General features: G+C 39.1%; 1 protein-coding gene across 5 annotated transcripts in view; it reads right to left on the bottom strand.

Moving 5' to 3' along the window:
* The window catches only part of PHF20 (PHD finger protein 20), a 75,925-nt gene continuing 60,500 nt past the window's right edge, over window positions 1-15,425 (bottom strand). For all 5 annotated transcript variants that reach the window (XM_066978521.1, XM_066978523.1, XM_066978524.1 and 2 more), the window contains 5 exons: window positions 14,899-14,998; window positions 11,567-11,762; window positions 8,396-8,795; window positions 5,769-5,952; window positions 1-2,831 (listed from right to left, as the gene is read on the bottom strand). In XM_066978521.1, coding sequence (XP_066834622.1) covers window positions 2,689-2,831; window positions 5,769-5,952; window positions 8,396-8,795; window positions 11,567-11,762; window positions 14,899-14,998 — 1,023 coding nt within the window. In that variant the 3' untranslated portion in view covers window positions 1-2,688. The remainder of the gene's footprint in view (window positions 2,832-5,768; window positions 5,953-8,395; window positions 8,796-11,566; window positions 11,763-14,898; window positions 14,999-15,425) is intronic.

Genomic DNA, 15,425 nt, shown 5'->3' with positions numbered 1-15,425 from the left:
TTAACCAACAAAAACCTATTTATTTATTCCAAACACCAAGGTACAGTTTTCAAGTTTTGCAAATATTGCTCCAAAGCAAAATTTTATATACAGCGCCCTCAGTTCTAATAGTGCATTAACAAAGACAAATATACTTATGTATCCACAGTGCAATGTTTGCTCATTTCATCAAGGCTCCATGTTGCATTCACTTACCAGTGATTTAAAGAAATATAAAAAAGTGACTTGCCAGACCAAACAGTTGGTCCAGACTAAGAAATAACAATGTGGAAACTTGCAAAAACATGGACAAAAATGAATCCAGGCAAAGTACATTAAAGAATCTTTCCTGAACATGAAAAATGCTAGTCTATTTTAAATAAATATTTTCAGTCTTTACCTGCAAGAACTTAATTCTCTAGCTCTACTAAGGAAAACAAGTCTCCAGTATTTGTCATTTCACTCAACCATCAGAACTGTCTCTTCTTCCAAACCTTAAGTATTGCCCTGAGCAAAAAAAAAAAACAAAAAAAACAAAAAAAAACACACAGCAGAAGTAAAAACCTAAAATGAGCACACAAAAAGCAATTGCTCGGAAAGAAGTTCCACTCTGGAGAAGTGTCTGCTCAGGAAGTGACTTGTCTTCACACCCCTCAAACTGCAAGCACAGCTGGCTTAGTAGCAGCTATGTTCTTCTCAGACTCCTGGTGGAAGCGCTTGCTTTGAATCTCAACCAGGGAACACCCTTCTGGTCATTCTAACCTGAAAAAAAACCCAAACCTTCACAGTTGTTTGGAGTCCTCCTCCAATGCTGTTCTGGTTGTTTGGTTAATGTTGCCTGGTCTAGAGCTACACACAGCATTTATAAATTGAGGTGTCATTAACAGGAGAGAGAGAGTATAACATTGGTATCATCTTCAGAGATCGAAGTGCTACTTAAATATCATGTAAGCTTTACTCCAACTGTGTTACAGAAAAATAGATTTATTTTTCTGCTGTACATATGTTGTATTCACTATATACCAACTACAAAACTGTGAGACAAATTATTCCCTGAAATGACTCCTGGCACAAAAGCCTTAGTTACTACTAGAGAAGCCTAATTATTGTTTTCTGAAGGAACTGATTAAAATATTCACTGTGTAGATACTGTTAACTTAAAATTTCCAATATTATTGTAGGAATTTACATAGTTAGTCATTATTCTTTGCAGTATACAAACGTTACAGGCTCATATCCAAGATTAATAAATTGTATAGTTACGGGCCTTCCAATGACAACTGTTCTTTGATTTTACCCTTTGGTGGTACCATCACACACAAAAATCAAGATAAATCCAGATTTTTCAGGACACCCCCTCAATGCAAAAACAGCTTACCATTTTCAACAGTGAACTTAATTCGGCAACGTTAGGGAAGGAAAGCTGAAGTCGCAGCCATTATTTATGGAGCTATGATCTGCAGTTGAAAGGCTCTTAACATTTCAAATACTTACAACACATCAATGTTTCAAAAAGTACTGTATAATATAACTTGAACTTAAGCAGCATTTTCACCTTGCTCTGACAAAATAATACAAACCAGAAAATTAAAACGTAAGGTAGAAAAAGGGACTTTGTGAACATACACTGTTAACATAATAACCCACTCACTGTCTGTGAGGACAGTACCTCATGCATAGATCTTGAGGCTTTATTTACACAAATATAAAATAAACTGATTCCCAAAACCACACATTCATAGTAAGTCTTTACAATGAACACGTTCAGAGTATTGAAAAAATCTACATTTCAAAATATAACCGGAATGGCAATTATTAACAAATGGGTAGAAAACTACATAATGTCCATTACAGACCTTGCTCAAGTCTGGAACTCCAAGCACATCCCCAGTCTTTTCTCGGCAGTATCTTATACTGCCACAAGGGTGTGGGTGTCCTGCTAGCATTAGCTCGGGAGGCACGGTATGGCCATGTTGAAGAGTTCAAGAATGCACAAACACACAACGTTAAGGGGTTTCCCCAGTACCAAGTCACGTGAGAGTGACAGGATAAATATGGAAAACAATCATTTATTCTGAAAGTAAGTGCAATCCACCTGTGACCTTCTGCTACATTATTTAACATAATAGACGGGGAGAGTTAGGCCACTGTTACTTGCAAACTTCCACGTAACAATTTATAGTTAAGAGCAGGACATTCATACTTACTAAGTCTGAAAACTGTTATAACATTTCCTAGTGATTAAATACTGTGTGCTATTATGCATAAACCAGAAGGAATAAAACATGACACAAGTCACTTAAACTATGCAAAGTTATTTACAACCTCTGTCAACTAAACATTTTTGGCTCTTAGAACTCTGTTCTTCAGTGGCACAATTTTTAGTCAATTTAATTATGAAAAAAGTCTACCGTTTCAATGAACAAGTTGTAAGGAGTGAAAATTTGAGTATAATTTATCAACAAACACACGACCTTTGAAGACAACAGTATTAACCTCTTCCATATTGTTATAATTGCCTAATAAACCCAAAATTATGAGATAAAATTAACCTTTTTTTTGCTGTTCTTTGAACAGCAGTTCTTCACAAATCCCTGAAGTCAATCTGCATCACATGCAACCAGCATGCTAATTTCATTTAAATACACAGAGCTGTTCACATCAGATGCTCCAACTTCACTCAATAACAGTCTCCAATACTTTCTAGTCTCATGATGAGCAGCAAAGTGCAATCTGTTGCACTTTGCCTAGGTCCGTTATAAGCTGCTTTATACAATGTTTGAGTTGTGGGAGTCGAGCTAGTGGTTCCGGTGGCTCCAGCTCTCCTGTATAATCCAGCCAACTCTCCAAAACTGCAAAGAGAAACAAAACTGTCACCATTTCAGTTCTCAGCAAATAGACCATCTTAAGCCACAAAGCAAGTTGTTTAAATTATCAATCATTACAAATAACTTTTGATACAATGTGACAAAATAATTCACATTTAAAGGAAGTTAAGAAAAAACAGAGGCTCCCAGGAAAAAAGCAGTGCAGTGAAGGAAAACTCATGACCAGACACTGTGAAATCTAGTGCTAAGTTTCCTCTGACCTGTGTCCATTCCAGAGCAAGAACACTGCGGTACAGGAAGATTATACCATCAGAATAACTTAAGATCAGATCCTAAAACAACAGGACAGTAATGTAAAAAGTTTGCCATCTACACAGACAACTGGCCAGGCAATAAGAATTGGATAAAAGAAAATGGAGAGGAAACCTAAAAGAATAAACAGCAGACTACTACACAAAGAAAACAAATTCAAAACAAATTCCTCTTCTAAGCTTCTCAGTGTGAAATGCAAACTAGACATACAACTGACTGAGACCTCAGGCGACGACGTAATACGGCCAGAAAAAGGGCTGTTGCATTGAACTAAGATGCATGAGGAGGATGGGGCAATATCAAAGGAGACGAACCTCTGCTCATTTCCTTGGCCAGGCAGAAGACAGAAGACATCTGTTAAGAGAACAAGTAGTGGATGTTGCCACTAACAAGATCACAGTCTAGTTTAATGCAAGGGCAGTGTCTGCAGAAGAACTGCTAGGCACTAGGCAATCATCAACACATCTAGCCTTCAAGTAAGAAAATTTCTGAGCAGAGCAGTAGCACTCTGAGTAGCACTCCAGCCTAGAAGAAGATACAAAACGCCTGACTGAACTTGAGTTTCTTCATTTATGAAAAAGGCATTGTAACTGTAGGCCTGATCTTTACTACCTGAAAGACTTCATCAGTTGTTTAACCTCTCAGTACCTTACTGAACTACAAGAGGAGGACCTTTATAGCGTTAAAAGTTAGATTCCCAACAGCTTTGCAAGATAAGTTGCTGTTTTAATGGCTATACAATCAACAGCTAAAGTATTTTTGATTAAGATAATACAAGAAGAGCATAGTTTTCCGTAACTAGGAAAACAAATCAAGTGACGTTTAATTTACCCAGAGACCTACAGACTGGTGAGCCTCACCTCTGGGCCTGGGAAGATCATGGAATAGATCCTCCCAGAAGCAATGTCATGGCACACGCAGGACAAGGAGGCGTTCGGACACAGCCAGCACAGCTTCACCAAGGGCAAATTGTGTCTGACCAATCTGGTGGCCTTCTAGGATGGAGTGGCTGAATCAGTAGACAAGGGAAGACTATCTAGAATGTCATCTGCCTGGACTTGTGTAAGGCCTTTGGCACAGTCCCGCATGACATCCTGATCTCCAGATTGGAGTGATGTGGATTTGGTGGGTGGACCATTCAGCGGGTAAGGAATTGGCTTGAAGGCCATACCCAGAGCGGTGCTCAATGGCTCCATGTCCAGGTGGAGGCTGGTGACGAGCGGTGTCCCTCAGGGGTCTGTCCCTAGGACCGGTGCTGTTTAATATCTTTATCAACGACCCAGACAGTGGGATCGAGTGCATGCTCAGCAAGTTTGCAGATGACGCCAAGCTGAGCGGTGCGGTTGATACCAAAGAAGGAAGAGATGGCATCCAAAGGGACCTGGGCAGGCTGGAGAAGGGGGCCCACGTGAACCGCATCAGGTTCAACAAGTCCAAGCGCAAGGTGCTGCACCTGGGCCGGGGCAGTCCCAGACATGAGCACAGGCTGGGAGAAGAACTTGCTGAGAGCATCCCTGCAGGGAGGGACTTGGGGGTTCTGGTGGATCAAAAGCTCAACATGAGCCAGCAGCGCACACTTGCAGCCCAGAAGGCCAACTGCATCCTGGGCTGCATCAGAGAACAGCAAGGGAGGGAGGTGATTGTGCCCCTCTGCTCTGCCCTTCTGAGGCCCCGCTTGGAGTCCTGCATCTAGGTCTGGAGCCCCCAGCACAAGAAGGATGAGGGTCTGTTAGAGAGGGTCCAGAGGACAGCTACAAAGTTGGTCAGCACCTCTCCTGTACAGAAAGGCTGAGAGAGCTGGGCATGCTCAGCCTGAAGAAGAGAAGGCTCCAGGGAGATCTCATTGCAGCTTTTAAATACTTAAAGTGGGCTTATTAAAAAAAAAAAGAGCAACTTCTTGCTTGGGCAGATAAGGATAGGACAAGGGGGAATGATCTTAAACTAAAGTAGGGGAGATTTAGATTAGCGGTTAGGAGGAAATTCTTCACACTCAGAGGGTGGTGAGGTACTGGCACAGGTTGCCCAGAGAAGCTGTGGATGCCCCATGCCTGAAGGTGTTCAAGGCCAGGCTGGATGGGGCCTTGGCCAACCTGATCTAGAGGGTGGCGTCCCTGCCCATGGCAGGGGGGTTGGATTTAGATGATCTTCAAGGTCCCTTCCAACCCAAGACATTCTATGATACTATGATTCTAAGTAAAGAATTTTGAAGGGATACAGAAAAATATAACAGCCCTGTGCACTCAAGAGGCCACCTGGAATAGGCTAAAACAGCCAGCAAGCCGCTGAAGAACAGTGAAGTTCAGAAGCACAGAAGTGCTAGGGAACAACAACAAAAAAACCAAAAGCAAGAAGATACGGAAGGTATTCTACTACATCATCTGATATAAATATTCAGAGATCTAGCTAGATCTGTTTTTTTTTTTTTTAATACTTCACAATGTTATCTAGATCTTCAATTTCGTTTTAAAATCCCTGAGCACCAGGAGCATGTCTATTTTCTACTATGAAATACAGTACTTCTGACAATGCAATGCTGATCATTTTGTAGGTCTGCAGAAGCAAAATTAAAGCCAGCATGTTTTTAACAGGCAGTATTATTTGAATAGGAAAAAATACAGTTAGCTTTTAAAACAGAAAAATGCCACCTACCATCTAGTTCCTTCTCAATGAAATCCATTCTGTGTATGACTTCATCTTGCAGAGATTCCACATGAGCTAAAAGATTAAGCTGCCACTGCAGCTGTGAGTTCACAACTCCCTCTTTGTCCTTTTCCAGTAATTTCATTTCAATAGCTTCCTCTGGAGAGACTTTCTTAGATACAGCGTCTTTTACCTAGTAGAAATACATATATCAATAATTTATTACAGTGAAATGAAATTAGTGAGAAGGACTACCTGGGTCCTTACTGTTACCCAAGGTAATGGCTCAACAAATCTTAGGTTAGTGGAGGACAGAGAGGAGAGGTCATACAGAAACGTTAAGGCAGTTTGGGCTAAATCACCTAAATAAACATGAAACACAGATGCCTTAAAAAAGACATAAAAAGTCTAATAGAACAGAGGATTAGAGAAGAAGAGTTTCAAAAGCAACATGTTTTCATAGTTATTTTGCTAAGACCTAGTCTTTGCAACTTCACAAGCACCTCATTTTAGAAATTGACCTGTATATACCTGCAGCTAGCTCCCCGACAACTTCCATTTGGAATATATTGCGCTAGGTCTGTGGATCCAGGGGAATATTGAAAACTTTCTTACACGACAGTAACGAAAAAAAGAACAAACTGGGCTGCAGTGAGAAGGGACTGCTCCTGAACGAATCTAAACTCAATTCTACTACAACTTTCAAAGCATCTAGCAACATTACCACTTGCAAAACTTTACTACTCTGTGTCAGCAGATCCTGCTTCCAAACATTTATCATCCGTCTGAAATATGACAGGATTTAGAGAAAGGCTCCTAAAAGACTAAGGAACTAAAACACATGCCTTTCTAAGAAATGCAAAGCAATCTTAATTGATCCGACAAATTAAAAAGGAAACGAATCACTTTTTTTTTTTCTCTTTTTCATGAAATAAAAACTAAACAACTTATTTGCAAAGGAAAAGGATCTGGGGGTGCTGATTGATGCTCGCCTCAACATGAGCCAGCAGTGTGCCCAGGTGGCCAACAAGGCCAACAGCATCCTGGCCTGTATCAGGAATAGTGTAGCCAGCAGGGCCAGGGAGGTGATCGTCCCCCTGTGCTCTGCTCTGATGAGGCCGCACCTCAAGTACTGTTTGGTTTTGGGCCCCTCACTACAAGAAGGACATCGAGGCCCTGGAGCATGTCCTGAGAAGGGCTACAAAGCTGGTGAAGGGCCTGGAGCACAAGTCCTGTGAGGAGCGGCTGAGGGAGCTGGGGGTGTTTGGTCTGGAGAAGAGGAGGCTCAGGGCAGACCTCATTGCTCTCTACAGGTACCTGAAAGGAAGGTGTGGGGAGCTGGGGGTCGGCCTCTTCTCGCAGATGACTAGCGATAGGACCAGAGGGAATGGCCTCAAGTTGTGATGGGGGAGGTTTAGGTTGGAAATGAGGAGACATTTCTTCTCAGAAAGAGCAGTCAGGCACTGGGACGGGTTGCCCAGGGAGGTGGTGGCGTCACCGTCCCTGGGGGTGTGTAAGGAAAGCTTGGACCTGGTGCTTAGGGACATGGTTTAGGGGGTGAGAGTGGTGGTAGGGGGATGGTGGACCAGTTGATCTTGGAGGGCTTTTCCAACCTTAATGATTCTATTATTTCTAAAAAGAAGTCACTATTTCCCTGAAGCTTTCTAACATTTGTCAGACTGTATTTCATATGACTTCACACCACAAAATAGAAGCATTTTTTTTTTTTGGAATTGAGGTATAGCAGAGGACTTCCTAAAAGTTTACTAGATCTGGTAGAGCTGAAAATGAGAACCTACTATTAATGGGAGAAAATTGGAATGCTCCAATAGGAAAAAAAACACAAAGAACTATTCAATGATTATTGTCCTTAACCATCAGTTCAGGTTCCTTTTCCTTTTTTTAAAGATACATTGCCTGAAGAACCTGGAAACAATTTACTTAATGCAACTATTAAAAGAAATGTGAGAACAAGTTGGAAATAACTAAAAGCTGTGTCAGGGGAGGTTTGGGCTGGATGTTAGGAAAAGGTTCTTCATTGAGAGGGTGGTCGGGCACTGGAACAGGCTCCCCAGGGCAGTGGTCATGGCACTGAGCCTGCCAGAGTTTAAGAAGTGTTTGAACTACACTCTGAAGACACATGGTCTGACTTTTGGGTGGTCCTGTATAGAACCAGGAGTTGGACTCTGTCTTTGTGGGTCCCTTCCAACTCAGGATATTCTATGATTCTATGAAATGGTGGAATACCAGTGTATTTGAGAGTATCTTATGTGCTTGCCCTGTTCTCTCCTTGTTCTGTTGTTAGGGTTTATCTTTAGTGTCTAAACCATAGAAAAGAAAGGAGCAATGAATTGCTAGAAGACCACAATGCACATTCCACATACTGTACAGATGATTTAGAGCCCAGAAATCATCTTCAATTTGCTTTATTTTTTTTTAATTTTTTTAAAAATGAAATGGTAGAGATAAACACTTCTATTATTTTGACTTGCTCTCACCACCTAAGTTTAACAGTATGACATGAAAAAAATAAACACAAATGAATAAACTAAATACTAATAAAAGGACTAATCAATTTTGCACTTTGCCAGGCAAACACATTCTCTATGCAGTGAGGATTATTTTAACATAAATACCTTGGAATAATTGTGTTTGGATTCATTTTCCATCCTGCATATTTCTCGGTCCAAATTCCAACCAAATCTCTCTGACAGGACATCATCCCCATTTTCTCTTATTCTATTTACTCCGTCATCCATGGCCGAACCTCTTGTTTCTACAACCAACCTCTGCTCTATCGCAGGGTAGTAGGCCCGAGGTTTCTGGTAACAGTGTTCACTTGTAATATAAGATTCCTCCACAGAAGGAATGGCTGAGGGTTTCTCAACTGTCCCATTCCAAGTTCTATAACTTGCCGTCTCCTCTTTGCAACAGTTTTCCTCAATGTGAATGATGTGTTTCGTATGGATTTTTTCATCCACCGTAATGTGTTTCCACGGATGACACCAAAGCTTTAGGTCAGGATGTTCTTTATTTCTGTTCAAACATAAAAAGGTGAAACACCCACCAAATTTAAACTTTAAAATTACTAAGTACACTACCTTACCATGTAAAGAAATCAAGTAATAACATTTCAAATACTACATGCTTTAGTCATCATCAGTTAAAAAACAAATATTATGAAATAATATAATTTCATTGACCTCAACTGTGTTTCTTCCTACACTGCTCTTATGTTCATGATTTTCATTTCTATAACATTGTATATAAGCCAAGTAATGGTATTAAGAAAACAACAATCCATTTTCATCGGGATTTTTTTTTTTAATATATTAAATAGGCAAGTCAAATACACTGAAACTGAACTAAGATATAAATGCGTATTTCAACAATTCTAACACCAGTAAAGCAAAGAGACCCCTCAAACCACTCAGTACCAGACTTTTTCCTGCAGTTCCCCAAAAGAAACTTTAAAATTCAATCCACTGAAGGAACTTGTATAACCCCCTTAACAACAATTATGGACTCAGGGTGGGGTGGGGTTAGTACTTCTTTTCTTTTATTATTTCCTTTAAATCTTTAACTTTCCTTTAAATTCCAAGATGCTAAGCAAACTACTGTCTGGTACACCACTTGCCTCCTTTAAAAAAAAATCTTATTTGTTTTCAAATTGAATTACACAGAGAATCTCTCAAAACTTATTTATTCCAGCAGCAGGGACAATTACAGATATCAGATTCTTACATGGATGTAACAAAAATTAAAATTTATCATGAACACTAACTGATACTGTTTTTCCACATTTGTCAGGCATTAAAACAGCAGTAAAGAGGAGAGCAAAGCAGAACCAATCTGCTCATCTTCAAAGGATAGGCAGCTCATCTGCTACAGGCTGCAAGAAAGCAGCAGAAGCAAATCCTGATGCTAAAGCACCTGCACTCAACTACATGCAAAGGAGAGGGGTCCTCGCCCCCCAAACCCACTCTGTGCTTCCTGGCACATGAAGGCAGATGAAGTTACTCCATCAAGCCGATCCAGCTTCTGAAGCTGTTAGCTAAACCACTCAGGAAAACATGCCTATTTTCCTTACACAGTAACCTCTTTCTGATCTGCTCTATGCTAGCTCAGCTTTCTTCTGTGTCTCTTAAAGGAACAGTTAGTGCCACTGCCAAGGACTCGTTTTAGTCCAAGCTGTTTTATACCAGCATCTATACCTCCACCTAGGAGGGCGTCCGTTATGCCCTTGATGAGCAATCTTGAAGGAACTTCTAGAAGAGTAGAAACCAAGCGTTCACTCACCAGAGCTTTCTACTCCAGCCCCCTACAGACCCTACACCTAAAGGCACTATCTTGCTCAGAGAACAAGGGAAACTTTGCAGAAGACAGAAAATTGAAAGACGACAAGCCAGCTAACTACGGATGAAAATTCAAGTGTTGAGTACTTGAGCACCCTTTTAACTATTGCCTACTGAAGGCTGCTGCACTCTCCCACTGCACCAAACCTGTCAACATGACCTTTGATTTTTTGCTACTTGCTTGAGATACTGAGCAATACTCTCCTAATGGTTTTTGACACTAGTGAAATTATCTCCTCTCCCCCAGAAAGTACATCTACATCAATAATATAACCATTCTTCTGAGTCAGCTTTTTTCTTTTTCAATTCACTTTGATTTCAGTAACATTAAAAACTGGGGCTGCAGTCTTCAGCAAGATGGTTCTAAGAGGACCACCTTGAATTAAACTAGGCCATTACAACTTCAGGATTGGAGAAAAATGAACAGTCTGTAACAAGCATCACATACTTGTCCAGCATTCCATACCATAATACTACGCAAATCTCAATTTACAACTGAAATGTCACTGTCTAAAGTGTTGCTATTTAAGCAGAAAGAAGAAAAGGCTAAGGACTGGTTTTAGGATACTTGTGTTCCAGCCTCTCCAAAGAAAAAGATACTTACAGATCTGACTAAAGGATGCCTCAATGGAAAAGCAAAACCTTATGTTACAGTTGCTACTCTTGTTTTAAGCATTATCACTTTAAGCATTTGAAGTACTGCCAGCAACACTGCTGCATCACCATAGATTAAATTTAGGGAAAAAAGTTCTAAAGAAAGCTGGAAACAAAAACAGCTTTGCTTTCCAAATATCTGCTGCTGTGCAAATTATTAATCAATAAATTAAAAATGTTATTTAATTTGAAACTGCTGGATTTGAGTTAGAACAAGATTTTCAGTCATCAGAACCCAAGGATGACTTTAAACTGAAAAGATACAGAAACTATTGTTTTCTACAGGGATTATGGAATACTTCGTTGTTTTTTTTAAATGTATCTGTAATAATCTTTGTATAGAAATGAACTGATACAGGTTGCTGAAGGTCCAACTGCTCTCCCATTAAAACAGAGCTACACATTATGCTGGAAAAATAAGAAGATATTATTTCTACTGGAAAAGGTAAGACTTAAAACTACTGGATGGAGAAGGCAAGTGTTATAGTAACACCACCACGGGTTATACAACTATACTTTAATTGCTACTTCAAGTGTTTTAGGAGAAGCCGTGGTTCTTAGTTTTCTCTTTTCTTTGTATTTTACCAATCCTTCTTTGCAACATCAGTTTACACTCCCCACCACACTTAAATAGTCTGTAAGAAGCCAAGATATCCTTTTCCAAGGTAACACTGGCAATTCAAACTATGTTGTTATATATCCACAAAGGAACACAAAAATAAGTCTGAATTTCTGGTTATTTTTCTACCATTCTGAAATCAAATTCGTGTTGAGAACATGCCGACTGATATTGCTTACTTTAATATGCTCATCTTCAGCTGCAGTCCATGCAGTACTTCTATCACTCTCTGTACATCGCCAAGAAGCTGGTGAGTGGCTACTATCTTCTTGGCATTCTGGTGGGAATAATTTTCTTCCAAAAATGCTAAGCCATGCATGTGACCATTACTTAACCACTCCTTCTCATACCAGTACTTTAAGCTGGACCTCTGACCTAAAGCAACAGTAACAAGTATGTTAAAAAGAAGCATTAACCATGGCATGTTAACATTACATAGCAATTTTGATTTTTTTCAGTTGTGAAACAGCTTATTAGCTCATACGAGTAACACCAACAAAGATCCATGACAGCAGACAAAACTCCAAAGCCATGAAGAACCTGTAACTGGGAAGTGAGACGACACCTTAGTCAAGAAAATCTCTGCCCAAGTGCAAGAGCCTGGAGCATTCAGACTCCAAATGCTAAAAGGACATCCACAACAGAATATGCAACTGACAGAGAAAAGTGTTTTTAGCAGGGTATCACACTTCTTAATAACCACGATTATAACTAAAGCTAGTCTAAATACAACTCTGCAAACAAAAATGAAGCAAGAGACAGTGAAATTCCTTTCTCCACTGGTCTCATTTTAATAGTTCAATGCACGTATTAATACAGTCAAATGTAAATTTTACAAGGAATCATTGTGCTGATGGAGATCTTGCGTATATTGAGCTATTAATAATGCTAATGCTAGCTTAAGACATTGAGATATCAACAATAACAAATGAAATTATATTAAATGTGATAAATGCATCAGTAAAAGTAACTTAAGACGACAAGAAAAAAAAGGTTTTAGCAGAAGAGAGTGAAACTTCAGATGCTTGCTAAATTGAAAAAAATCCAAACAAAGAAAACTATCAAACGCCCCCCACACACTCTGTGAATTGTATTGTTACAACAGATGTTCTCAGACACTTCAGCACCCTGAGAAACACCATATCATTCACTGGCCTATATACAGCCCAGTCTGCAAACCTACAAAGCCAGAGGTAATATGGGAGCACAGACTCAGAATGACATTCAGGAAAAAAGTCTCCAATACAAGCAGGTTAACACCTGCTGAAAATTTCAGCAGTGAATCAAAACAACTCCTCTGATGTCCAACTGAGAAATTACTCATAGGTGTATCTCTTTTTAGGGTAATTAAAAATAACGACGAAAAGGTTTGCATATCGTGCCCAATATGAATATCCATCAACATAAAGGATACTTTTAAACTTACATTCAATGCTAAACCTGTCTTGAAGACAATGTAGAAGAGTGTTTGTGAGCACATAACCACTAGGCTGTATAGGACAATACCTGATGTTTTGAGGCAACACCTCCAAGAGACCTCATTTTCAAACAAAAAATCTCTGGAAAGAGCAAATTCTTCAGGCTATAATAGGTCAGCCTTTCAGGCAGATACACTGAAGAGAGAAGCCTTCCACCCAAAATGGTATGGCCAAAACCACCTTGGAGATGTTCCTGACATATCTGTATTAGCCTCACCACATTTATTTCTGTGTTAGAAAAGCTCCCACCTGCAAATGCAGTTCAGTCAACAAGATTAAAACCCTATGTTTTAAAACCTGAGTTATCTGAACAGCACTGACATTATCCAACTAAAGCTATGGCATCATTTACTTTATGGTGTACTCAGAGACACAAAGTGCTCTCTCTTTCTAGGTGAATAAGCTTAAGAGATGAAGACAGAATCTAACAAAGTATGCTTTCCATTGCTTGAAAACATCTGCCACATAATAAACTATATTTTTTATAATGTTTAAGCAAGGGTAAATAGCATTTGAACACAAATCGCTTAAAAATCACACTTGATTCAATAAACTGTCGAAGATGACAGTTGTATAGTTTTTTGGCATAACTACACTAAGCTTGCGTTTACTTCCAGCAACATAAACGGTGCTGTAAGTCGTCCCAGAACTGGGGAAAATTCCTAAATAAGGAGTCTGCTGAATGGCTACAGCCAATTTTGAAAGCATATTATTTGCAGATTCATAAATTCATGGAAGGTTCATTGAAATTCAGAAGCCACTTAGTAGCTTTGCAGTCAAAAAAAATGGATACGACTTCCTTTTCCAAGACAGGTAAAAATTAAGTCCTAACAAAAAAAATAAAAGTCTCAGGATAAAGTAAAAGTGATTAAACTAATTAAGCAAGTGAAATGGTAGCTGTAATCAGTTTTTACTGAAAAGCATTCTAATAACATTTCCTACTAAATACAAACAGTTCAAGCATGATGGCACAACTTTAGTTTGCACATGCACTTCAGTTGAGTTTGTAACTTGAATTTACACAAATCAAGTCAAAGCATCTTAAAAATAAACGGTTAAAATCCTGGGTGCAAAACACCATTGAAAGAAGGCAAACATTATAAATTGACTACTTAGATAACTGCATGTTAAGCATAGTATATCTTCCTTGCAAATGATGTTAGTATACACACTACACTTGGTCACAAATCAATTAAGCAAGCTACCAAAGAGCTGATGATTTTCAATAGCCAAAAAAAGCAGTGATCACAAGACCCTTTGGGTTTCTGTGCATATTTGGATTGTGATGAGGCAGACAGGTATCCCAGGTATCTCATAACATCTGAACAAGGACACATGCCCAAACCTCATCCACTTCCATGCTTGGCAAGGCTTCATAATTCAGAGTAGGAAGTCAAAAACAATCCATGCCGTAAGTGTAGTTTCATCTGCTGCATAAGATGGACTGAGTCATTTTAAAAAAAAATACAGCTTCATAGTTTGGAGCAGAGAAAGTACTGCTTAAATCAACTCTGTGTTACCCAGTAAAACATATTTGTATTTATACACATGCTGTTTCAAAACAAGTAAAGGACATCACAGCTGTTGAGAACCAGACTGCCTCTTGATGATTTATTTTAACCAGTGCATAAGTCTGGCCTCACTGGAGGAAAGCTGCAGTTAAGTCCCTTAAGATGTTTTCACGCTTTATTCATAAGGAGTCTTTACTCAAGTTTCCCGAGCAGTTCTGAATTAATTTTCTGTAGCCAGGCTGTACAACCAAACTTAAATCCCTGTTACTGACAAGTATGTGACACAGATGGTCACAGTTAAACGTTCATCTCCATTAATGTCCAGCTGTAATTGCACAACATTGACTTGTGTACATTCACATAAATTCAACTTTCTCCACCTATAAATGAACTCAATTACCTATAACGACAGACACAGCTAGTGGGGCAAAAAAAAAGTTTAAACTCTGGTTATATTTATATATATATAAACTAATAGTTACTACATATATAAGAAGGTTCAGTAACCTTAAATGTCTGTACCTGGAGGATCTTGGCAAATATAGCAGGTATATTTCTCAGGTACATTATCTTCCAGTAAACCCATACAGACTCCATGCTGCCAGCACAGACACTCTTCACACTGTTTAAAGTCAAGAAGTGCACATCAACAGAAATGAAGCCTACAGGAGCTCAATAAAGTTTACCTCAGTTAAGAAGAGATGCATTATCTACACATTTTAAAAGAACAAGGTATATTAACATCCCCTCCCTTTCAGCTACAAATACATTAAAGAATCAGACTACAGTATTTCAATCCTTCCCACATTTTTCACGTGGATTTACGGAGAATGACAACAATTATGCTGTCAAAGCAGAGATCCCAGAGATTCTGAAAGGTGTCAAAATGTTCCCTTCAGAGATGAAAATCTTCTAAAAAGATGCATGCACACAGTATCTAGGACAAAAACAATCAACCTTGATCAAAATATACCAAGTTTTCTGAATTAAATTTTCCACCCTTAAATAATAAATCAACATATTCAATTACAAAATCCTAGGGATATTTA

This window comes from Anser cygnoides, chromosome 16, assembly GCF_040182565.1.
Source record: "Anser cygnoides isolate HZ-2024a breed goose chromosome 16, Taihu_goose_T2T_genome, whole genome shotgun sequence".
In the NCBI taxonomy this organism is placed as follows: domain Eukaryota; kingdom Metazoa; phylum Chordata; class Aves; order Anseriformes; family Anatidae; genus Anser; species Anser cygnoides.
This window is presented reverse-complemented; position numbering and strand designations above follow the sequence as displayed.